Here is a 25,320-nt window from a genome sequence, read left to right as displayed (position 1 = left end):
TGTGGAGTAGTCCTTTAAGGCCTTCGAGCCACACCATACAGCAACCCCCAATTTAACTCCAGACTAATCATGGGACAATTTACAATGACCAATTACCCTAGCACCGGTGTGTGTTTGGACAATTTACAATGACTCTACCACCAGTATGCGTTTGGACAATTTACAATGACTGTACCACCGGTGTGTGTTTGGACAATTTACAATGACTGTACCACCAGTATGCGTTTGGACAACTTAGAATGACTCTACCACCAGTATGTGTTTGGACAATTTACAATGACTGTACCACCGGTGTGTGTTTGGACAATTTAGAATGACTCTACCATCGGTATTTGTTTGGACTGTGGAAGGAAACCAAAGCGCCTGGAAAAACAAGACTAGTACAGGAGCGACTAACTGGGCCAGCCAAGATGGAAAAGTTGAGCAAAGTTCAAAGTAAAATTTATTATCAAAGTACATATATGACAACATGTACAACCCAGAGATTCATTTCCTTGTGGGCATACTCAATACATCATTAGAATAATAACCAAAACAGAATCAGTGAAGACTACACCAACTTGGGCGTTCAAATGATGACCAAAAGACAGCAAATTGTGCAAATACAAAAAGAAGAAGAAAAGAAGTAATAATAGTAATAAATAAATAAGCAATAAATATCGAGAACATGAGATGAAGAGTCCTGGAAAGTGAGTCCATTGGTTGTGTTTACATTACAATGATGGGGCAAGTGAAGTTATTCCCTCTGGTTCAAAAGCCTGATGGTTGAGGGGTAATAACAGTTCCTGAACATGGTGGTGTGAGTCCTGAGGCTCCTGTACCTTTTCTTCCTGATGACAACAGTGAGAAGAGAGCATGTCCTGGTTACTAGAGGTCCAGGATGATGGATGCTGCTTTCCTGTGACAACATTTCATGTAGATGTGCTCAGTGGTGGGGACGGCTTTACCTGTGATGTACTGGGAAGTATCGACTACTTTCTGGAGGATTCTCGTCCAAGGGCATTGATGTTCTCATTCAAAGGCATTGATGCAGCCAGTCACCACTCTCCATTACACATCTACAGAAGTTTGTCAAATCTTGCAGATGTTCAGCCCAGTCTACCGGCCTCTTGCTCTTTGCCGCCCGAGGAAATTGTTTGCGTGTGACCGTCTCTCTCTTTCACCCTCGATGCTGTCGGAGAATGGTGCCGGAGTTCCGGTTTATGGACTGGACTCTGTAGTTGAAACATAGAAACATAGAAAACCTAGAGCACAATACAAGCCGTTCGGCCCACAAAGTTGTGCCGAACATGTCCCTACCATAGAAATTACTAGGCTTACGCATAGCCCTCTAGTTTTCTAAGCTAAACAAAAGTCTCTTAAAAGACCTTATCGTATCTGCCTCCATCACCGTTGCCGGCAGCCCATTCCACGCGCTCACCACTCTCTGAGTAAAAAAAAACTTACCCCTGACATCTCCTCTGTACCAACTCCCCAGAGCCATAAACCTGTGTCCTCTTGTGGCAACCATTTCAGCCCTGGGAAAAAGCCTCTGACTATCCACATGATCAATGCCTCTCATCGCCTTATAATGCCTTTCATCATCTTGACGTTGTGGTTTCTGGTAACCACTTTTTTTTTCTTGCTACTTTGGGCGTTTTTGAATTGGGGCAGCCTGCAGAAAGCGAACACAGCTGACCTGAATATGCCTGGACTCTTAATTGTGCGTTTCAGTTTCTGTATTTTTCGCTCTTTTATTTGTTACATTTGCGCAATTTGTTTTTTATTCTGCTCGTGGGGCGGTTGATACTTTTCTCTGAACGGGTTCCACGGTTTTCTTTATTTCGTGGCTGTCTGCGCGGACGATGAATCTCAGAGTTGTACACTGCATAAGTACTTTGATAATAAATGTACTTCGATTCTCTGAATCCACCCACAAAGTGAAGTCGCCCTGAGCTCCCTGGATACTTCGTACTGACCATGACAAATTAACTCTGTCCCACCATCACGGACGCTGATTGATGGCCGGAGCGGATATGTTTGGTCCCACCCACCGACATCGATAGCCGCGGATCACCAGTACAAGAGCCCGAACCTCGCCAGCTCCGGATCACGCCCTCCTTGACATGCACTCATTATGGGTTACACGCAGATTTCAGCGGGCGGTTATGTTTTATTTCTCACAGCACTTTCCGTCATAACAGGTAGGTCAAATACCTTTAAACGTAATAACTGTTCATTCATCTGTTTGAGCTCGCAGAATCAGAAGCTGAATGTTTATAACTGTATGTTTCTGCGAGGCGGTTAGAGTGCGTCTCGTGAACGGATCTTCAACCGGCCACATTTGATGAAAGTGTCCCTTTATTCTGCATAACTTGCCGGGAGCGTTTCACACCGTTTCACGGTTACTCGTTCCTTTTTTCACTGGGCGAAAGCTTAGCCGGTCGCAGACGCCACGCTTCGTTGGGCTCCTTCCTGTTCTCTGTGTTATCCAACTTCTATTAAGCTTCAGGTGACGGACTGCTACCCTGACATTCTCCTGTAAAATGTCCTGGCACAATTTTGAATTCATTGTTCTCTCAACGATTGCAAACTGTCCAGGCACTGAGGCAGCAAAGCAGCCCCAAACCATGACGATCCTTTCACCATGCTTCACATTTCGGATGAGAGTTTAGTGTTGGTGTGCCGTGCCATTTTTCCTCCAAACAGTTTCTGCCAAAAAGTTCAAACTTTTTGTCTCATCTGTCCACAGAACATTGCCCCAGAAGTGCTGTAAAACATGCAGGTGGACTTTTGCAAACTTGAGATGCAGCAATGTTTTTTTTTCTTTGGAGAACAGTAATTTCCTCCGTGGTGTTTTTCTAGGAACACCATTCTTGTTTTTCTTATAGTGGACACATGTACAGAGACTTAGTGAGTTCTAGAAATTTCTGCAGATCTTTTGCTGTTACTCTTGGGTTCTTTTTCATCTCCTTCAGCCCTGCACTTCAAGCTCTTGGTGTGATCTTTGCAGGACGCCCATTCCCAGGGACGGTAGCAACAGTTTCCTCCATTTGTAGACGATTTCTCTTACTGTCGACTGATGAACACGTAGGTCTTTAGAAATGCTTTTGCAGCCTTTTCGAGCTTCATGCATCTCTACAATTCTTCTTCTGAGGTCCTCTGAAAGTTGTTTCGACTGAGGCATGGTGCACATAACAGATCTTTCATGAGAAGAGCAGGCTCTGTCAGTAACCTGACTTTGTGTGTCTGTTTTATAGGGCAGCACATCTCTACAACCCACACCTCCAATCTCATCTCATTGATTGCAGCACCTGACTCTAAATAACTTTTGTGGAAGGCATTACTCCAGAGGTTCACATACTTTTCCCAGCAAATACATGTAATATTGGGTCATTTTTCCCAATAATATTTTTGATGTTACTTATTTAATTGGGTTCTAATTATCTAGTTTTATGATTTGCATGAAGATCTGAGCATATTTTAGGTCATATTCATGCAGAAATACAGAAAATTCTACAGGGTTCACAAACTTTCCAGCACAAGTGTGTGCTATAAGATGCGGCTTCCTATCTCAATTTTTGGCTTCACTTTATAAAAACTGACAGAAATTTATCATTACTTTATATTGTAAAGTTAGTCAGCTCCATCGGGGGCAGTAGGCTCCGTAGTATCCAAGACATCTTCAAGGACTGGTGCCGCAGAAAGGCAGCGTCCAGCATTAAGCACACACATCACACAGGACATGCCCTCTTCTCATTGTTACCATCAGAAAGGAAGTACAGGAGCCTGAAGGCACACACTCAGCGATTCAGGAATAGCTTCTTCCTCTCCGCCATCCAATTCCTAATGGACATTGACCCATGAACACTACCTCAGTATCTCTGATTTAGCACTTATTTTAATTTAACTATTTAATATCCACATATCTTTACTGTAATATAGTTGTTTTCTATAATTATCATGTATTTCATTGTACTGCTGCCGCAAAGTTAACAAATCTCACAACATATGATGTTGATATTAAACCTGAATCGGGTAATTTCTACTGAATAATGCTTGGAAAGATGGAGCTTAATTATTTCCAGGGAAAACTTTTGCAGAATTCAGGGGTCCGTAATACTGTTTGACATCAGATCCACCCTTTTTAGTAGTCTTTAAGGTCTTTGACTGAAAATATTCCATCAGATTGAATTGCAAGGGCTAAAATTATGCTGATGAAATTATCCTGCCTGATGAACTCTAGATCTTGGTCTCTGGGGGCTTTGCTTTTGCTTGCATGGGGGGGGCGGGTGGTAAGAGGGGGGGGCGCAGTTGATGTTTGCTGGATCAAGTGGGGTCAGAGGGATGGGAGACTGAAGTTTTTGTTGCTTGTTCATGGGAGGAGGGGGCGCTTTAGGGTTAAAACATTTTCTGTCATTCATTCTTTGAGTTTTTTTCCCTTCTGTTTCATGGACGTCTGCGAAGAGCAAGAATTTCAGGTTGTATACTATATACATTGTCTGATTTTAAATGGAACCATTGAACCAAACATTTATTTTGTGTGGAACAGACTGCAATGAAGTTCATTCAAACTGTTGCACACAAGAGATGCCTGTGTTCTCTACATAAATGCCACTGGTGTCTCAAAGTCTGTCTTCCTATTTAAATACATTTAGTGATTTGGTCTTCACTACATGTGTGTGAAGATTTTTCTCCACAGCTCGATCTCTCCATCCTGAGACTGCAATCCCTTGTTTACACTCATCAGCTGGGGAAAACGTACATCCTGCATCCAACCTCTTGAAATCTGTCAAAACGTCATAAGTTTGATTCAATTTTCTCTAATTTTCCAAACCTCAATGTACATGGGCATAGTTGACTCAATCTCTCTTCATGTGCCAGTCCTGCCATCCTGGGAATCAGTCTGGTGAACTGTCCCCTCACTGTCTGAACGGTAAGTCTATCCATTCTCAGCTGAGATTGAACTGCACACAACACTTCACTGAACAGATTCCATTTCCCTGTGTGTCTCTGGCAGATAAACTGAATGGATTTGAGGTTTCGGTCAAAACAAACTCCCTAGTGGTGGAATTTGGACACTCCCTGGAGGTGAACTGCAGTACAACGTGTAACAATCCATCGATAACTCTGGAATATAAACCAGGGATAAATCCCAACAGAATTAAGGGTGATAAGTGGATTACAGACCGATTTCTGAGTGTTCAGAAATGGGATTTCACAGTGCCCTGTACTGTAATATGTCAAACTTCAGTGAAGGAGGACAAACGGGTGGTCCCCGTGTACAGTAAGTGAAAACTTTTGTTCTAAATACATCCAATAGCGGAGTATAACAGGATGAAAGGCAGCAACATAAAATTATGTATAACTTGAAAGTGTTACACAGAATCTGGGAATGTCACAGGCTGGGATGATCCACAAGCACATTGGTCAGGGTAATTTTTGATTTGGAATTTTCCAATCTCCATTGTCAATCATGATTCTCCTTTGACAGATCGAAACTTAAGCGTTGTTACACCTCCTGACATGCTGGAAGTTAACAAACCATATCAGCTGGAGTGTACTGGCCCGAAGGTCTATCCAAGGAACAAACTCGTACTCACCTGGCTCAGAGGGAGTGAGACTGTAGCAAGTATTTCCACAGAGAAACCAGGTTACCCAGATGATGGTCCACTGAAGAACATCCTTCATTTCACTCCAAGTATTTCAGACGATGGACTGGTGTACACCTGCTTGTCAGAGTTGAACTTGGACCTGAACAGGACCAAACAAATTGCAAATGCATCTGTGACTCTGCAAACTTACTGTGAGTTCCATTTTGAAATCGAACTGCCCCTTAGCCTCTCCCCACATTGGTTAAAGATTGGCAAGAATAAGCAATGAGCGGTCCTGTTTTGAAAGTTTTCACATTTAGTTCTTGTTTTATTCACTCAGCAAAACTTGTTTATCTTCAACCAAGACTGAAAGTTTACAACTTCAGAGAATCATGGAAGTAGAAGAGATTATTTGGCTGAAGATCACTGAAACAATTCCAAACTCCTGCAAATTCTGCACTCTTACCTGATACTCCCGTGTCCCTCTTGGTGGTCAGTGCAGGTGGTGGGTAATAGACACCCACAGAAAAGTACAGCCCACCTAGTTTGTGCTGAACCATTTAATCTACCTGCTCCCGTCAATCTGCATCAGCACCACAGCCCTCCATACCCCTACCAACCAGGTACCTATCCTAACTTCTCTTAAATGTTCAAATCGAGCTCACATGCACCATTTGCACTGGCAGCTCGTTCCACAACCTCACAGCCATTTGAATGAAGAAGTTTCCTCTCATTTTCCCAATGAACTTTTCACCTTTCACCCTTAACCCATGACCTCCAGTTGCAGTACCACCCAACCTCTGTGGGAAAAGCTTGCCCCTCATAATTTTGTGTAATTCTATGAAATCTCCTCTTAGTCTACGGCTTTCCAAGGAATAAAGTCCTAACCTATTCAATCTTCCCACATAACTCAGGTCCTGCAATCCAGGGCAAAATCCTTGTAACACACATAAAAGTTGCTGGTGAACGCAGCAGGCCAGGCAGCATCTCTAGGAAGAGGTGCAGTCGACGTTTCAGGCCAAGACCCTTCATCAGGTCCTGCCTGGCCTGCTGCGTTCACCAGCAACTTTTGTGTGTGTTGCTTGAATTTCCAGCATCTGCAGAATTCCTGTTGTTTGCAAAATCCTTGTAAATTTTATCTGTACTTTTTCAACCTCATTTACATCTTTCCAATAGGTAGGTGACCAGAACTACACACAATACCTGCCTCTCGGATTTTTTTGCACTACCTTACTTTCCATTTTTCTATTTTCTATTTATGATTTATAATTTAAATGTTTAATATTTACTAATTTTTACTATTTTAAATATCTTAAATAGTTAATATTTGTAATCCAGGGAGCGGGAAGTGCAGAATCAAATATCGCTGTGATGATTGTACATTCTAGTATCAATTGTTTGGCGACAATAAACTATAAAGTATAAAGTACTCCAAATTAGGCTTCACCAATGCCTAATAAAACTTCAACATAATGTTCCATCTCCTGTACTCAGTACTTGGATTTATGAAGGCAAATGTGCCTAAAGTTTTCTTTATGACCATTCTTTAGGGATCAGCCCTTCTTTTGGGCCAGTACGGGCAGAACAAAATAGATTGAAAGACTGCAATGCAGAATACACCCTCGCAGCCCTTCGAGTCACGCTGCCCACCAATCCACCATTTTAACCCGAGCCTAATCGCACTACATTTTACAATGACCAGTTCACCCACCAACCAGTACGTCTTTGGACTGTGGGAGGAAACCCACACGGTCACAGGAAAACGTACAAACTCCTCACAGGCAGCATCGGGAATTGAACATGGATCACCTGCACCGTAAAGCATTGTGCTAACCACTACACTACCGTGCCACCCCAAACTAGCTGCTCACTGAGACCACACTCTTGATAGGTCAGTGAGCGTTTACTCTGTATTACTGCCCACGGGAGGAGCAAAGAGTTAGATTTTTGGGATGCCTGAAGAGCAGAAAGAGTTCAGAGAAAGAGCATAGTATGGAACCTGCTGATACCGACGTGGGTTTGATGAACTCCTGGTTGTGTACAGAGGCTTATAAAGATCTGGTCAGTTTTGCATCATTCCATCAGTATCTGAAACAGGCCAAGGCAAACCAATATGCAGTGAATTTCTTGTGTGTATTGCAGCTTTTCCAGAGCCCCCAAGGATTGTCAACAGAGACCCTGTAGAAGTAAATCAGGAGACCACATTGACGTGTGAGGTCTCAAACATCTACCCTGCCGAGAAGGTGAGATTAAGGTGGTTTCAGGATGGTGAGGAATGGAACTCAGTTGCCAGTAGATCAAATCTCACCACAGTCCAGGCAACAGCTACATGGACACCACGAGAGACCAGTGTGACTGAACTGAAATGCATGGCAGATTTTCAGGACTATCCATCAGTTTCATCAAAGAATGATAGCATTACCATTAATGTGTACGGTAAGCATTCTGGATAATTGAGCACTTTGACTAGACAGTAATCTTTCAGAGTGTCCCACCTGCTCCTAAACAGTCTACTGGCAGCAACACGGAGCAGATTTCCTTTTCATGTGGGGAGGGATGGATGGGAGGTGGTCAACATCCTTTCTTTCAACAACTCCCACAGTTTTTCTGAATGTCATGGCTATCTGGAGAAGACGAATATGAGAGATGTATTCTGCATACAAACATTGACAATAAAATGAACCTTTGAATCTTTGAATCAGATGTAGTTATTTAGCCATGGGTTTATCAATGGAGCAGGTTCCATGGAGCATGAGACTAAGCCTGGACATTAATCAGAATCTGGTTCAACACCATTGGCACATGTCATGACATTTATTGTTTTGCCACAGCAGTGCAGTGTCATGTAGAAGAACGAGAACAAATTATAAATTACAATAAGATATATATATCTGCATGGTATTGCAAAAAGAGAGCAAAAAATCAAATACTGAGGTAGTGTACATCCATTCAGAAATCTGTGCACCAGGATAAGATCGTGTTGCAGAAGCAGCGACCGGCAATTGAATTTGTCAGAGATAGAAACTGAATGTGGGATCAAAGGCTGCCAGCAAACGTATCATTAGATAGAAAGGAGACAGAAGTTTGCAGCAAAGTTAAATCAGAATCAGTTTATCATTATTGATATGCGCTGTGAATTTTGTTGATTTGTGGCAGCAGTACAGCGCAATACATAAAATAATCTATAAGTTGCAATTAGATATTGTGTGTGTGTGTGTGTGTGTGTGTGTGTGTGTGTGTGTGTTTCATACACAAGGAATTAATTCTGTGGATTATTTACCATTGCTTTGAAGGCAAAGTGCCATCTGAAATGACTGAGAAACCACTGGCTGGTTACTGGCCAAGTCAACCCTGTTGTGATGGTGAATGACAGCTTTTCCAGGATTGCTCAGACTCAAAGACATTGTAAATAAATCTGTGTGTATACGTGTGTGTTTACGAGCGTGTATATGTGTGTGTGTTTACGAGCGTGTATATGTGTGTGTGTTTACGTGTGTGTATGTGTATGTGTGCTGCAAAGTTCCACTCTGTCGGATGCACTGAACCAGTGTGTCATTTGCCTTGATGAGATTGGGTCAGGAGTGAATGATGCTGGGAACTGTGGGGGGGGGGGAATTTTGATAATTCCCACCGCACTTTCTTTAGCCACTAGACACACAGTGAGGTAGGTGGGTGCTGTATCACAGACAGACTTCAAAAGAGTTCCATTTGCTACCTCAGTCTAGTGGTACAGAAGGGCTGCAGAACTCACTTTGAGAAAGTTTCTAACAATGTTCTCTGTTGTTACAGTTTTCTCCAACCCAGAAATCCAAATCCCGATCACCACTGAGGGAATTCCGGTGAATATCACCTGCAGTGTGTTTAACGTCTCAGGGGAACTTCAACTCAGACTGAAGAAGGGAAGTGAGATATTAGTGAACAGGTCAGCCAGTACTGGGCTGACTATCTACCACACTGTGAATCCACGAGCAGAGCTGAATGGACAGCAGTTCACCTGCGAGGCCGAGCTGAAACTTCACCATCACTCCAACACCATTGTTAAACGACAGTCAGCCACTCTCGATGTCCAGTGTAAGTGATCTGATTATCAACACCAAAGGCTGTTGAGTTCTTTATTTCAAATGCAGATGAACGAACAACAAGCGCTCCTCCCACTCCATACAGAACTCTTCAAACTACGGGAGTGTCCTGCAGTCTTCCCCCTTCCTTTCCAGTGCTGAAGAAGGGTCTCGGCTTGAAGTGTCGTTTCCATAGATGCTGCCTAACCTGCTGAGTCCCTCCAGCATTGTGTGTGTGTTGTTTTGGGAGTGTTTGACTGGATCAATCATCTCTCCTATTTTGATGCATCAGTACTGTGGAGACACATGGGGCCATTGTACTTTAGTGTCCTGCTGTACAATGGTGAACAGTATTCTCAGTCCACACACAGCAAGGTCCCAATGCGGACCTGACTGTTTGTGGGACGGGGTAGAGGGTGAATGACAGAGTGAAGATTTTAAGATGTGCAAGGTCATTTTTTTGTCACATAAAGAGTGGTAGCTTCCTGGAACGTGCTCGCAGAAGCAGGTATGATTTAACTTTTAATAATATTTAGACAGGCAGGGAATAGAGGGACACAGGCTTTGTGCAGGCAGTTAGAATGGTATCATGGTCAATGTGCACAAGATGGGCTGAAGGGCTGTACTGAGTTATATTTTATTTTTATTTTGTACTGTGTTATATTTATTTTTATTTATTCAGATACAACACAGAATAGGCCATTCTGGCCCTTTGAGCCTCACTGCCCAGTGATCCCCTGATTTAACCCTAGCCTGATCATGGGACACTTTACAATGACCAATTAACATAGAAAATAGAATAGTACAGCACAGTACAGGCCCTTTGGCCCATAATGTTGTGCCGACCCTCAAACCCTGCCTCCCATATAACCCCCCACCTTAAATTCCTCCATATAATTGTCTAGTAGTCTCTTAAATTTCACTAGTGTATCTGCCTCCACCACTGACTCAGGCAGTGCATTCCACGCACCAACCACTCTCTGAGTAAAAATTCTTCCTCTAGTATCCCTCCTGAACTTCCTACCCCTTACCTTAAAGCCATGTCCTCTTGTATTGAGCAGTGGTGCCCTGGGGAAGAGGCACTGGCTATCCACTCTATCTATTCCTCTTATTATCTTGTACACCTCTATCATGTCTCCTCTCATCCTCCTTCTCTCCAAAGAGTAAAGCCCTAGCTCCCTTAATCTCTGATCATAATGCATACTCTCTAAACCAGGCAGCATCCTGGTAAATCTCTGTACCCTTTCCAATGCTTCCACATCCTTCCTATAGTGAGGCAACCAGAACTGGACACAGTACTCCAAGTGTGGCCTAACCAGAGTTTTATAGAGCTGCATCATTACAGTGTGACTCTTAAACTCTATCCCTTGACTTATGAAAGCTGACACCCCATAAGCTTTCTTAACTACCCTATCCACCTGTGAGGCAACTTTCAGGGATCTGTGGACATGTACCCCCAGATCCCTCTGCTCCTCCACACTACCAAGTATCCTGCCATTTACTTTGTACTCTGCCTTGGAGCTTGTCCTTAAAGTGTACCACCTCACACTTCTCCGGGTTGAACTCCATCTGCCACTTCTCAGCCCACTTCTGCATCCTATCAATGTCTCTCTGCAATCTTTGACAATCCTCTACACTATCTACAACACCACCAACCTTTGTGTCATCTGCAAACTTGCCAACCCAGCCTTCTACCCCAACATCCAGCTCGTTAATAAAAATCACGAAAAGTAGAGGTCCCAGAACAGATCCTTGTGGGACACCACTAGTTACAATCCTCCAATCTGAATGTACTCCCTCCACCACCACCCTCTGCCTTCTGCAGGCAAGCCAATTCTGAATCCACCTGGCCAAACTTCCCTGGATCCCATGCCTTCTGACTTTCTGAATAAGCCTACCGTGTGGAACCTTGTCAAATGCCTTACTAAAATCCATATAGATCACATCCACTGCACTACCCTCACCTATATGCCTGGTCACCTCCTCAAAGAACTCTATCAGGCTTGTTAGACACGATCTGCCCTTCACAAAGCCATGCTGACTGTCCCTGATCAGACCATGATTCTCTAAATGCTCATAGATCCTATCCCTAAGAATCTTTTCCAGCAGCTTTCCCACCACAGATGTAAGGCTCACTGGTCTATAATTACCCAGACTATCCCTACTACCTTTTTTGAACAAGGGGACAGCATTCGCCTCCCTCCAAACCTCCAGTACCATTCCCGTGGACAATGAGGACATAAAGATCCTAGCCAGAGGCTCAGCAATCTCCTCCCTTGCCTCATAGAGCAGCCTGGAGAATATCCGTCCAGCCCCGGGGACTTATTCATCCTAATGTATTTTAACAACTCCAACACCTCCTCTCCCTTAATATCAACATGCTCCAGAACATCAACCTCACTCATATTGTCCTCACCATCACCAAGTTCCCTCTCATTGGTGAGTACTGAAGAGAAGTATTCATTGAGGACCTCGCTCGCTTCCACAGCCTCCAGGCACATCTTCCCACCTTTATCTCTAATCGGTCCTACCTTCACTTCTGTCATCCTTTTTTTCTTCACATAATTGAAGAATGCCTTGGGGTTTTCCTTTACCCTACTCGCCAAGGCCTTCTCATGCCCCCTTCTTGCTCTTCTCAGCCCCTTCTTAAGCTCCTTTCTTGCTTCCCTATATTCCTCAATAGACCCATCTGATCCTTGCTTCCTAAACCTCATGTATGCTGCCTTCTTCCTCCTGACTAGATTTTCCACCTCACTTGTCACCCATGACTCCTTCACCCTACCATTCCTTATCTTCCTCACCGGGACAAATTTATCCCTAACATCTTGCAAGAGATCTCTAAACATCGACCACATGTCCATAGTACATTTCCCTGCAAAAACATCATCCCAATTCACACCCGCAAGTTCTAGCCTTATAGCATCATAATTTGCCCTTCCCCAATTAAAAATTTTCCTGTCCTCTCTGATTCTATCCTTTTCCATGATAATGCTAAAGGCCAGGGAGCGGTGGTCACTGTCCCCCAGATGCTCACCCACTGAGAGATCTGTGACCTGACCCGGTTCATTACCTAGTACTAGATCTAGTATGGCATTCCCCCTAGTTGGTCTGTCCACATACTGTGACAGGAATCCATCCTGGACACACTTAACAAACTCTGCCCCATCTAAACCCTTGGAACTAATTAGGTGCCAATCAATATTAGGGAAGTTAAAGTCACCCATGATAACAACCCTGTTATTTTTGCACCTTTCCAAAATCTGCCTCCCAATCTGCTCCTCTGTATCTCTGCTGCTATCAGGGGGCCTATAGAATACCCCCAATAGAGTAACTGCTCCCTTCCTGTTCCTGACTTCCACCCATACTGACTCAAAAGAGGATCCTGCCACATTACCCACCCTTTCTGTAGCTGTAATAGTATCCCTGACCAGTAATGCCACCCCTCCTCCCCTTTTTCCCCCTCTCTATCCCTTTTAAAGCACTGAAATCCAGAAATATTGAGAATCCATTCCTGCCCTGGTGCAAGCCAAGTCTCTGTAATGGCCACTACATCACAATTCCATGTATGTATCCAAGCTCTCAGTTCATCACCTTTGTTCCTGATACTTCTTGCATTGAGGTTGTATTAACCTCCCAACCGGTATGTCTTTGGACTGTGGGAAGAAACCAGGGCACCCGGAGGAAACCCACGTGATGACAGGGAGAATGTCATCCTCACCAGTCCCAAAACAAAGGTCAATGGACAACCTTGTCTCGTGTCCAAACATCAGATAATATGGCAAGTACCCGGTAGTTGCATTTCGTGTACAGTTGTAGCAGTGAAACAGATGTCCAATGTGTTGACTCCACTTGTTCTTCTTGCTGATTTCCAAGGTTCCGAGCATGTCTAGCAAGGTCCAATTAAACCTCTCGGGCAGGGATCACCCTGCGGGTGATACGGAGTAGTCCTTGACTTCTCGACTCTGAGCATGCTCAGTAACTCATGTATGAGCCTACTCTCGGAATCTCATCCCTGATCACTATGTATCCACCTGGGGATACCATACAAATGAAATACCTCTCCCATAAAACTTTGGCCACCATGGATGCCCTCTGATCTTAGTAGGGAAAGCTTGAGCATACCTGGTGTAGTGATCTGTGATGACTGAGACATTCGCCACGTTGCTTGCACCTGGCTCTATTGATAGGGAATCCATACACACCAGGTCAAGGAGTCCCACACTCTGCAAGTGGGACGACGGAGTGGCCCTCATAGGCAGCGTCTCCCTCTGTATGCATCGAATGTACGACCTGCAGTATTCTTCCACCTCCAGTTTCATTTGGGGCCAGTAAAACCAATCTCTGAGCAATCCACAGGTCTTGTCAACCCCCAGATGTCCAGAGTCATCATGAAGTGACTTCAACACATCCTCTGATACTTCTCAGGCAGAACCAGCTGGGAATGTTGAGGGTGGTCCATAGGCGACGTGACCCGGAATAGGATCTGGTTCCTCAATTCCAATCTGAGCCATTCTCTCAGTAATGGAGGTACCACAACGTGTTTCATCTTCTCCGCCTGGGCCATATCTCCTTTTCTGACCGCTGACCACAGACTATGAATTCATCCAGATACACCAATACACCAAGTTTATATCCTCCATCGTTTTCTCCATGACTCGCTGGAAGGTCGCAGAGGGTCCCGATATGCCCTGGGTCATCCTTTCGAATTGGAATATCCCAGTGGACTTATAAATGCCGCCTTATCTTTGTCAGCCTCACTCATGGGGATCTGGTAATATCCACTCCTCAAGTCCAGCACACTAAACCACTTTGCACCACTCAAGCAGGCCAGCGCGTCTTCAATACTCGGGACAGTATACTGGTTAGGGCTGTACTGTTCGGAGTCCTATAGACCACACACATCCGTACCTTCCCATTCTTCTTCCTGGCTATGACTATTGGGGACACATAGGGGATTCTGGGCTAATTGAAGATCCCAGCTTCCTTCAACTTGCACAAGTGCTGCCGAACGTCCTCCACCTGTGCAGGGGCCAGTCACCGTGACCTTTCTCTGAACGGGCTGTCCTCAGTCACACGGATAGTGTGATGAGTGCTCTTGGAACAACCCACATCAAACTCGTCAGTGGAAAAGACACCTTCCAGCTTCAACATCATGTCTTCCAGCCCGCAGGTACCAGGGATTACCCAAATTTGAATAACTCAGTGGTCAACTTTCCCCCTTTTGCAGATAGTTTCCCTCTGGCTTGTCTCATGACCGTCACCGCAAAGAGATGCGTCGGGGGCATCCCCTGCTTGAAGGTGACCTCTCTCTTCATAGTGTTCCTGAGAGCCACTGCCATCCTGTTTGCCTGTAGAACCAAGGGCTTCTGCAGTTTGGGCCTCACTAGAACCCCAGCAGATAATCCCGACTCCTCCTCGTGGTCTTCTGGAGCATTCACTAAGCGGGCCTCGCCGTCGGGCAATCTGGCAAATTTGGGGTTTCCCATCACTCTCGCTACTTACCCAGGCCGCAACACAATTGGTTTTGACTGGGTAAACCACACAGTCCCTTGTCTAAGCTCATTATCCTGCCCAGTGTGGCCACATACTTCCTCGAGAGCAGCTTGAAACACCAGGTGAACAGACAATGTCTTTAGAAAGCTCCCTCCAGTTCTCTCTTTGCAGGCTCCCATTAGCCTCATACCAATAGAAGTATTTGTCCCTAAAAGAAGTGAAATTCTGACCCTCTCAACAGGGTCCAGACAAATCAGCACTAATGTATCGAGGGCCTCAGCCACTTGCACATCCGCACAGAGTCCCCAGATCTCTTGTGCACTGAATGGTGGCAATGGTAATTGTGTCAAATACTGGTTGTAAAACGAGCAGTACAGCAAAGTGACCTGCGACCCTGTGCCCGGTATGGCTCTAGTATAAATACCCTCTATCTGCAGTGATACACTGGAGCTTGGCCCCACTAACTCTTCGGGAATAGGATTTTTTCTGTGGGGTGTTCGTTGATATATTGCTGGGAATGTGTTCCCCCGACACGCCAGGCAATTCCCTCACTAGGTCTCTTCTAAGTTTTCCCAATGTCTCTCTCTGCTTAGGTACCCGGGGACACACTCTCCGAAGGGTTTTCCATCGTTCACACTCCCGCCTGGTGTCTCTCTTCACACAGTTATAGCGGACAATACCGGACCCTGGCCACTTGCAGCCCCCTGCATTGTCCGTCTCCTCAGAGGGCCTCCCTATCAGCACCATTATGGGGGGGGGGGCACACCCTCTGATAACAACCGGGACATCTCAGTTCTCAACTCTGCCACAATCTCATCTACCATTCCCCGGGGCAAGTTACCTGTGGTCACTTCAACAAAAGGCCCACTACCGAGGACTGTACCCTGCTGATGGATGCATTCTCTCCTCTTGTACTTCTCTGATCAGCTCAACAAACGATGGAGGGGGGCACGTCTTACCAGACAGTCAGAGACCCCAGGCGATCAGGTTCTGGGAGTGGGCGCCTTTTGCTATTTGGTCCGTCCTTAACTGATTCACCTCAGCCGTCTGAATGGCCTCTCTACACCGCAAACAATTTAGCTGCCTCTCTAGCCGAAAGATGAAGGCGGAAAGCTTCTCCCCCTCTTCCTGACGCACGATCTGAAACCCCGTCATGAGCTCGATTGGGCTTCCCGTCACACCAAACACCTTTCCTAGCGCTTGCATGTCGGCTGCAGAAGTGGCAAGGGGGTTCTCACTACGTCATCAGCCCGCCCACTCAAACTTTCAACCAATCGCTGTTGTCTAACGTTATCAGAGCACTGTCACTCATCTCACAACTGGGAGGTCTGCTCCACCCAAATCTCATCCTCCTCTTCCCCTTTAGGGGTGGGCTTCCTTCCTGAGAACAGGCAGAGCCTACCATAGCTGGGACTTTGAACCTGGGCATTTTTCCATTTATTCGCCAGAGATGTAAGGACTGCTATCAACTCAGAATTCTCTGTCCTCGCTCGGGGACTCATTGGACATTCCAAATAAGACCACTGCTTCCCCTCGCTCCGCGGAAACGAGAACACCCTGTCTTTGAAGTCTCCATCCCCAGCTACGGGAGACTCAACTTGCGATTCGGCCCACTTCCCTACACTCTCCTCTTCCCGGAAAGTGTGGACAGCTCATGCCCCACCCCCCCGTAGCCCCAGTAGTAGCAGGGAGCACTGCGTTACGTCAGCGCTCGTCTGGACTTAAACAGCCGAAACCTGCCGTTTAATCAAACTTCCACTCCACAATCGTAACTTGTCCTGCAGCTTTAACAGTACTTAAAATTCCAATTAATAATTCATCAGGGATACATGGATTCGCACCACTGCTCAACCCCGACAGCATCCATAACCACGTACAGGATCAATGCTCAGGGCAATTACACAACATCCAACGAAATCGATCCCAGATGATACCCCCACAATTGAAACGCTCTGGTTCCGATGGCTGCGTAAATCTAGGCAATACAATCTCCGGCTCTACCAAACGTGTGAGATTGAGCCGCGAGCCCACCCCGAAGCCCCTGTTGGCGTGGATGCTGCGTGATTTGTTACCCTGTTACAAATAGGTAACACGAAATAACAGATAGTACACCACATGCAATTAAACAATTCAGCTTTATAATCTTCATTTCAACTAAAGGGTTAGTAAAGAAAAAGCAAAAAAAGAAAAGGGACAATTTTAATGAAATAGTCTAATGTGCACAAGTTGGAGCTCACGTTGCCAACCCTCCTTCGGTCACGCCGGGCTTCGTCCATTCATGGGCCCACTCTGGGTCGGGTCTTATGACCTCTTCTCTCCGGCAACTTCTCCCTTCATCCCTGCCTAACAAAAGACCCAACTCACCCCGGTGTCAGGCACACAACACGAAACACACTCCCTTCATTGGACGGATCACATTCCACAGCACCCCGTTATCTCTAACCATAACCCAAACACAGCTTCTACAGAAAGACCATTACGTCAGCAGTGAAACCTTTCCTGGGGTGTTACATGCAGCATGTCACCATATACAACCTGGAGATTCACCTTCTTGTGGGCACAGTTAATCCAAGAAACACAATGGAATCAATGAAAGGCCACATCCAACACGGCAGAGAAACAACAAGTGTGCGAAAGACAACAAACTGTGCAAATACAAAAACAAAAGTAAATATTTTTCTACGTGAGGGATTGCAGGCTTAAGTTAAGAAATGAATTACTTCTGGATGGATTTGATCCACAGTGCCTCATATTGGATTACAATGATCACATCATCACCTCATCTCTTGTTAACCCACTGTTCTCTTAGACTTTGCTCAAACTGACAAAAGTTACTGAAAAGCAATGTGATGCTTCTGTATTTGGACTATCATGAGAACTCTGGACTGAAGAAATTGTGTTATTTCCAGGCCTGGCCCACGTACTATTGCTCTTCGCTAAAAAGAGGATTGCAGACTTGGCTCCTCTGTGGATAGAGTTAGGAGCACCAAGTTTCTGGGGGTGCACGTAATGGACAGTCTCACCTGGTCCCTCAACACCACTTCTTTGGATAAGAAAGTACAACAGCATCTCCATTTCCTGAGGAGATTGGGGGCAAGCAAGGCTTTCCATTTCCCACACCCCCACCCTGTCCCGCCACCCCATGCTAACAATTTTTACAGGAACACCATTGAGAGTGTCCTGACCAGCTGCATATCTATCTGGTACGGGAATTGCAAGGCACCTGACCGTAAGTCCATACAAATAATTGTAAGGACTGCTGAAAGGATCATTGGGTCTCTCTTCCACCCATGGAAGATATTTATCAGGAGTGCTAGGTATGCAGGGCCCTTAGCATCGACAATGATCCCTGCCATCCGTCCAACAGTCTCTTTGACCCCTACTATCAGACACGGGTTACTGTAGTATCAAAACAGGTATTGTTAGGATGGGAGAGAGCTTCTTCCCCTAGGCTGTAAGATTACTGAACTCCCTGCCACCACCCAGGCCTCATCAGGTGTGAAGCACCAGTAGCATTATACTGCTTACATTTTAACTTGTGCTGTAAATGCACCTTGTTACTTGTGGTAATATTACTTTATGTGTAGTCTGTGAGTTTACTGTATGTGTACTGTGTTGTGCACCTTGCTCCAGAGGGATGTTGGTTCATTTGGTGGTGTACATATGTATGGTAAAATAACTTTACACTTGAGCACCACTTGTTAGTGACATTCATTAAAGTTTGAAGAAATTTTTAATGAAGTTAGGCTTAATATTAAGGAGTATTTCAAAGTTCTGAAGTCACCTGAAATGACAGTGAATGGAAAGAAAGGTGGGACAAGTACAAAATGCTGGAGGAACTCAGCAGGCCAGGCAGCAGCTGTGGAAAAGAGCAAACATTCAACTTTTTGGGCCGAAATCCTTCTTCAGGACTGAGAAGTCAGAACGAGAAGTTGGGGGAGGGAAGAAGGAAGTACAAGGTGGCAGGTGATGGGTGAAACTGGGCAGGCAAGGAAATCGGGTGAGAGAAGGAAACAAATATTCTGTCTGGGTAACTACCAACCTGATGGCATGAACATTGAATTGGCCTCCCTTCTCTCCTTCACCATTCCCCTTTCCTGTTCCTTGTCTCACCTTATCTCCCTACCCGTCCATCACCTCCCTGTGGTGCTCCTCCCCCTTCCCTTTCTTCCGTGGTCTTTGATCCTCTCCTATCAGATTCCACCTTCCCCAGCCCTTTACTGTATCCCTTTCACCAATCAATTTCCTGGCTCTTAACTTCACCCCCTCCCCGTTCCTGGTGTCCCCTTTCACTTACATTGTACTTCTTCCTCCCCTCCTCCCACCTTCTTGTTCTGACTTCTCCCCTTCTTTTACCAAACCTGATGAAGGGTCTGAACTCGAAGCATTGACTGTTCACTCTTTTCCATAGATGCTGCCTGGCCTGCTGAGTTCCTCCAGCATTTTGTGTGTGTTGCTGCGGATTTCCAGTGTCTGCAGATTTTCTTGAGTTTGATACAAGTATAATCTAGATTTGTAATTTGAATGAATTTTGTTAACATGATTCTCCTTTAACAGATCAAGAGATAAGCATTGTTCCACCTCCTGACGTGCTGGAAGTTAACAAACCATATCAGCTGGAGTGTACCGGCCCGAAGGTCTATCCAAAGAACAAACTCGTACTCACCTGGTTCAGAAGGAGTGAGGTTGTAGAACGTATTTCCACAGAGGAACCAGGTTTCCCAGATGATGGTCAACTGAAGAACATCTTTAATTTCAGTCCAAGTATTTCAGATGATGGACTGGTGTACACCTGCTTGGCAGAGTTGAACTTAGGCCCTAACACGACCAAACGGATCACAAACGCATCTGTAACTCTGCAAACGTACTGTGAGTTCCATTTTGAAATCAAACTGCCCCTTAACCTCTCCCCACATTGGTTAAAGATTGGCAAGAATAAGCAATGAGCGGTCCTGTTTTGAAAGCTTTCACATTTAGTTCTTGTTTTATCTGTTCTTGTTTATCTTGAACGGAGACAGAAAGTTTACAACTTCAGAGAACCATGGAAGTAGAAGAGATTATTTGGCTGAAGATCACTGAAACAATTCCAAACTTCTGCAAATTCTGCACTCTTACCTGATACTCCCGTGTTCCTCTTGGTGGTCAGTGCAGGTGGTGGTAATAGATAGAGTCATAGAAAAGTACAGCCCACCTAGTTTGTGCTGAACCATTTAATCTACCTGCTCCCGTCAATCTGCATCAGCACCACAGCCCTCCATACCCCTACCAACCAGGTACCTACCCTAACTTCTCTTAAATGTTGAAATCGAGCTCACATGCACCACTTGCACTGGCAGCTCGTTCCACATCCTCACAGCCACCTGAATGAAGTTTCCCCTCATGTTCCCCTTAAACTTTTCACCTTTCACCCTTAACCCATGACCTCTAGTTGTCGTCCCACCCAACCTCTGTGGGAAAAGCCTGCTTGCATTTACCCTATCTATACCCCTCACAATTTTGTATAAATCTATCATATCTCCTCTCAATCTTCTACATTCCAAGGAATTAAGTACTAACCTATTCAATCTTTCCACATAACTCAGGTCCTGCGGTCCCGGGCAAAATCATGATCCTTTTTTAGGGATCAGCCCTTCTCTTGGGCCAGTATGGGCAGAACAAAATAGATTGAAAGACAACAACACAGAATAGGCCCTCCCGGCCCTTCGAGTCACGCTGCCCACCAATCCACCATTTTAACCCTAGCCTAATCACACTACGATTTACAATGACCAGTTCACCCACCAACCAGTACATCTTTGGACTGTGGGAGGAAACCCACACGGTCACAGGAAAACGTACAAACTCCTTACAGGCAGCATCGGGAATTGAACATGGATCACCTGCACTGTAAAGCGTTGTGCTAACCACTACACTACCGTGCCACCCCAAACTAGCTGCTCATTGAGATCACACTCTTGATAAGTCAGTGAACGTTACTCCTGTATCACTGCCCATGGGAGGAGCAGAGTTAGATTTTTGGGATGCCTGAAGAGCAGAAAGAGTTCAGAGAAAGAGCATAGTATGGAACCTGCTGATACTGACGTCGGTTTGATGAACTCCTGGTTGTGTACAGAGGCTTATAGAGGTTTGGTCAGTTTTGCATCATTCCATCAGTGTCTGAAACAGGCCAAGGCAAACCAATATGCAGTGAATTTCTTGTGTGTATTGCAGCTTTTCCAGAGTCTCCAAGGATCCTCAACAGAGACCCTGTAGAAGTAAATCAGGAGACCACATGGACATGTGAGGTCTCAAACATCTACCCTGCTGAGAAGGTGAGATTAAGGTGGTTTCAGGATGGTGAGGAATGGAATTCAGTTGCCAGTAGATCAAATCTCACCACAGTCCAGGAAACAGCTACATGGACACCACGAGAGACCGGTGTGACTGAACTCAACTGTATGGCAGATTTTAAGGACTATCCATCAGTTTCATCAAAGAATGATAGCATTACCATTGACATGTACGGTAAGTATGCTGGATAATTGAGCACTTTGACTAGACAGTAATCTTTCAGAGTTTCCCACCTGCTCCTAGACTGTCAACAGGCAGCAACACGGAGCAGATTCTCAGTTAATCAATATTTGAAATAGAAATCAATAGAATTACAGGGAAAAAGGAAAATAGATTTTAAGGCAGGGAGTTGGGAGGTCAGGGTTTGATATTATTGTTGCTGTTTTGTTCACGAGGTTGGTGGTTTGGTGTTTGTTCAAGCTGCTGTTTTCCATGTTGGCGATCTGATAATTTTTGTGTGAGGGAGGGGTTGGGAGGTTTGGGGTTTGATGTTCCAGCTGCTGTTTTCTATGTGGGCGATCCATTAGTTTTTGTGCAAAGGAGGGGTGGGGTGGGCGGGTTTGCCAGTTTTGTTTCTTTACCTTTTTCATGGGGAGGGGGATGTCAATGACTTTTCTTTCAACAATGCCCACAGTTTTTCTGAATGTCATGGCTATCTGGAGAAGACGAATACCAGAGTTGTATTCTGTATCAAACTTTGACAATAAAATGAACCTTTGAATTGGATGTAGTTATTTAGCCATGGGTTTATCAATGGAGCAGGTTCAATGGAGCATGAGAATAAGCCTGGACATTAATCAGAATCAGGTTCAACACCATTGGCACATGTCATGAAATTTATTGTTTTGCAGCAGCAGTACAATACAATGCATGATAACAAGAACAAATTATAAATTACAGTAAGATATACATATTTATATAGTATTGCAGAAAGAGAATGAAAAATCAAATACTGGCAATTGAATTTGTCAGAGATAGAAACTGAAAGTGAGATTAAAGTCTGCCAGCAAATGGATCAAACTGTGGGAAGGGTTTTTCATAATTCCCACAGCACCTTCTTTAGCCACTAGACACACAGTGAGGTAGGTGGGTGCTGTACCACAGACAGACTTCAAAAGAGTTCCATTTGCTACCTCAGTCTAGTGCAGGGGTCAGGGGTTTTTGCCTCTGTGGGTAGGATCGCGTATTAATGAGCGGACGGTGGGGCAGATAAATGCCATAAAAAACTTGAAACATGGGAAATACCCATTTAAATACATCTAGTTATGCTTTTCCTCAAATTAATGAATAACGCATGCTAGTAAATCATTTGTGCTTAAGGTTGACTACCCCGGTCTAGTGGCACAGAAGGGATGCAGAGCTCACTTTGAGAAAGTTTCTAACAATGTTCTCTGTTGTTACAGTTTTCTCCAACCCTGAAATCCAAATCCCGATCACCACTGAGGGAATTCCAGTGAATATTACCTGCAGTGTGTTTAACGTCTCAGGGGAACTTCAACTCAGACTGAAGAAGGGAAGTGAGATATTAGTGAACAGGTCAGCCAGTATTGGGCTGACTATCTACCACACTGTGAATCCACGAGCAGAGCTGAATGGACAGCAGTTCACCTGCGAGGCCGAGCTGACACTTCACCATCACTCCAACACCATTGTTAAACGGCAGTCAGCCACTCTCGATGTCCAGTGTAAGTGATCTGATTATCAACACTAAAGGCTGTTGAGTTTTACTCAGGCTTTTGACTCTTCGTCAGGCACTTTTGGGGACCTCAGGTTGGCTAATAGAAACCATAGAAACTACAGCACAGAAACAGGCCCTTTGGCCCTTCTTGGCTGTGCCGAACCATTTTCTGCCTAGTCCCACTGACCTGCACACGGACCATATCCCTCCATACACCTCCCATCCATGTATCTGTCCAATTTATTCTTAAATGTTAAAAAAAGAACCGCATTTACCACCTCATCTGGCAGCTCATTCCATACTCCCACCACTCTCTGTGTGAAGAAGCCCCCCCTAATGTTCCCTTTAAACTTTTCCCCCTTCACCCTTAACCCATGTCCTCTGGTTTTTTTCTCCCCTTGCCTCAGTGGAAAAAGCCTGCTTGCATTCACTCTATCTATACCCATCATAATTTTATATACCTCTATCAAATCTCCCCTCATTCTTCTATGCTCCAGGGAATAAAGTCCTAAACTATCAACCTTTCTCTGTAACTGAGTTTCTTAAGTCCCGGCAACATCCTTGTAAACCTTCTCTGCACTCTTTCAACCTTATTTATATCCTTCCTGTAATTTGGTGACCAAAACTGAACACAATACTCTAGATTCGGCCTCACCAATGCCTTATACAATCTCATCATAACATTCCAGCTCTTATACTCAATACTTTGATTAATAAAGGCCAATGTACCAAAAGCTCTCTTTACTACCCTATCTACCTGTGATGACACTTTTAGGGAATTTTGTATCTGTATTCCCAGATCCCTCTGTTCCACTGCACTCCTCAGTTCCTTACCATTAACCCTGTATGTTCTACGCTGGTTTGTCCTTCCAACGTGCAATACCTCACACTTGTCAGTATTAAACTCCATCTGCCATTTTTCAGCCCATTTTTCCAGCTGGTCCAAGTCCCTCTGCAGGCTCTGAAAACCTTCCTCACTGTCTACTACACCTCCAATCTTTGTATCATCAGCAAACTTGCTGATCCAATTTACCACATTATCATCCAGATCATTGATATAGATGACAAATAACAATGGACCCAGCACTGATCCCTGTGGCACACCACTAGTCACAGGCCTCCACTCAGAGAAGCAATTCTCTACCACCACTCTCTGGCTTCTTCCATCGAGCCAATGTCTAATCCAATTTACCACCTCTCCATGTATACCTAGCGAATGAATTTTCCTAACTAACCTCCCATGCGGGACCTTGTCAAAGGCCTTACTGAAGTCCATGTAGACAATATCCACTGCCTTCCCTTCATCCACTTTCCTGGTAACCTCCTCAAAAAACTCCAACAGATTGGTCAAACATGACCTACCACGCACAAAGCCATGTTGACTCTCCCTAATAAGCCCCTGTCTATCCAAATGCTTGTAGATTCTGTCTCTTAGTACTCCCTCCAATAAATTACCTACTGCTGATGTTAAACTCACCAGCCTATAATTTCCCGGATTACTCTTCGATCCTTTTTTAAACACCGGAACAACATGAGCCACTCTCCAATCCTCCGGCACTTCACCCGTGGACAGCGACATTTTAAATATTTCTGCCAGGGCCCCCGCAATTTCAACACTAGTCTCCTTCAAGGTCCGAGGGAACACTCTGTCAGGTCCCGGGGATTTATCCACTTTAATTTTCCTCAAGACAGCAAGCACCTCCTCCTTTTCAATCTGTACAGTTTCCATGGTCTCACTACTTGATTCCCTCAATTCTATAGATTTCATGCCAGCTTCCTTAGTAAATACAGACGCAAAAAACCTATTTAAGATCTCCCCCATTTCCTTTGGTTCCGCACAAAGCCGACCACTCTGATCTTCAAGAGGACCAATTTTATCCCTTACAATCCTTTTGCTCTTAATATACTTGTAAAAGCCCCTTGGATTATCCTTCACTTTGACTGCCAAGGCAACCTCATGTCTTCTTTTAGCCCTCCTGATTTCTTTCTTAAGTATTTTCTTGCACTTCTTATACTCCTCAAGCACCTGATTTACCTCCTGTTTCCTATACATTTCATACAACTCCCTTTTCTTCTTTATCAGAGTTGCAATATCCCTTGAGAACCAAGGTTCCTTATTCCTATTCAATTTGCCTTTAATCCTGACAGGAACATACAAACTCTGCACTCTCAAAATTTCATCCGGGTG

General features: G+C 44.8%; 1 protein-coding gene and 1 long non-coding RNA gene across 2 annotated transcripts in view; one reads left to right on the top strand and one right to left on the bottom strand.

Annotated features, from left to right (window-relative positions):
* Positions 1–503: 503 nt before the first annotated feature.
* On the bottom strand, positions 504–16,046 carry LOC140191190 (uncharacterized). The gene is made up of 3 exons (XR_011883780.1): positions 15,966–16,046; positions 5,583–5,733; positions 504–1,214 (listed from the first exon to the last, which is right to left on the bottom strand). It is a non-coding gene; the product is annotated as an uncharacterized lncRNA (long non-coding RNA).
* LOC140191189 (vascular cell adhesion protein 1-like) overlaps positions 1,764–25,320 on the top strand; it is a 37,970-nt gene continuing 14,413 nt past the window's right edge. Inside the window, exons 1-8 of the mRNA XM_072248348.1 lie at positions 1,764–2,183; positions 5,000–5,266; positions 5,474–5,785; positions 7,716–8,009; positions 9,363–9,644; positions 19,682–19,993; positions 21,335–21,628; positions 22,858–23,139. Coding sequence (XP_072104449.1) covers positions 2,117–2,183; positions 5,000–5,266; positions 5,474–5,785; positions 7,716–8,009; positions 9,363–9,644; positions 19,682–19,993; positions 21,335–21,628; positions 22,858–23,139 — 2,110 coding nt within the window. The 5' untranslated portion in view covers positions 1,764–2,116. The remainder of the gene's footprint in view (positions 2,184–4,999; positions 5,267–5,473; positions 5,786–7,715; positions 8,010–9,362; positions 9,645–19,681; positions 19,994–21,334; positions 21,629–22,857; positions 23,140–25,320) is intronic.

This window comes from Mobula birostris, chromosome 32 (genome assembly GCF_030028105.1).
Source record: "Mobula birostris isolate sMobBir1 chromosome 32, sMobBir1.hap1, whole genome shotgun sequence".
Lineage (NCBI taxonomy): Eukaryota > Metazoa > Chordata > Chondrichthyes > Myliobatiformes > Myliobatidae > Mobula > Mobula birostris.
The sequence above is the reverse complement of the archived record's forward strand: the minus strand, read 5'-3'. Positions and strand labels throughout refer to the sequence as shown.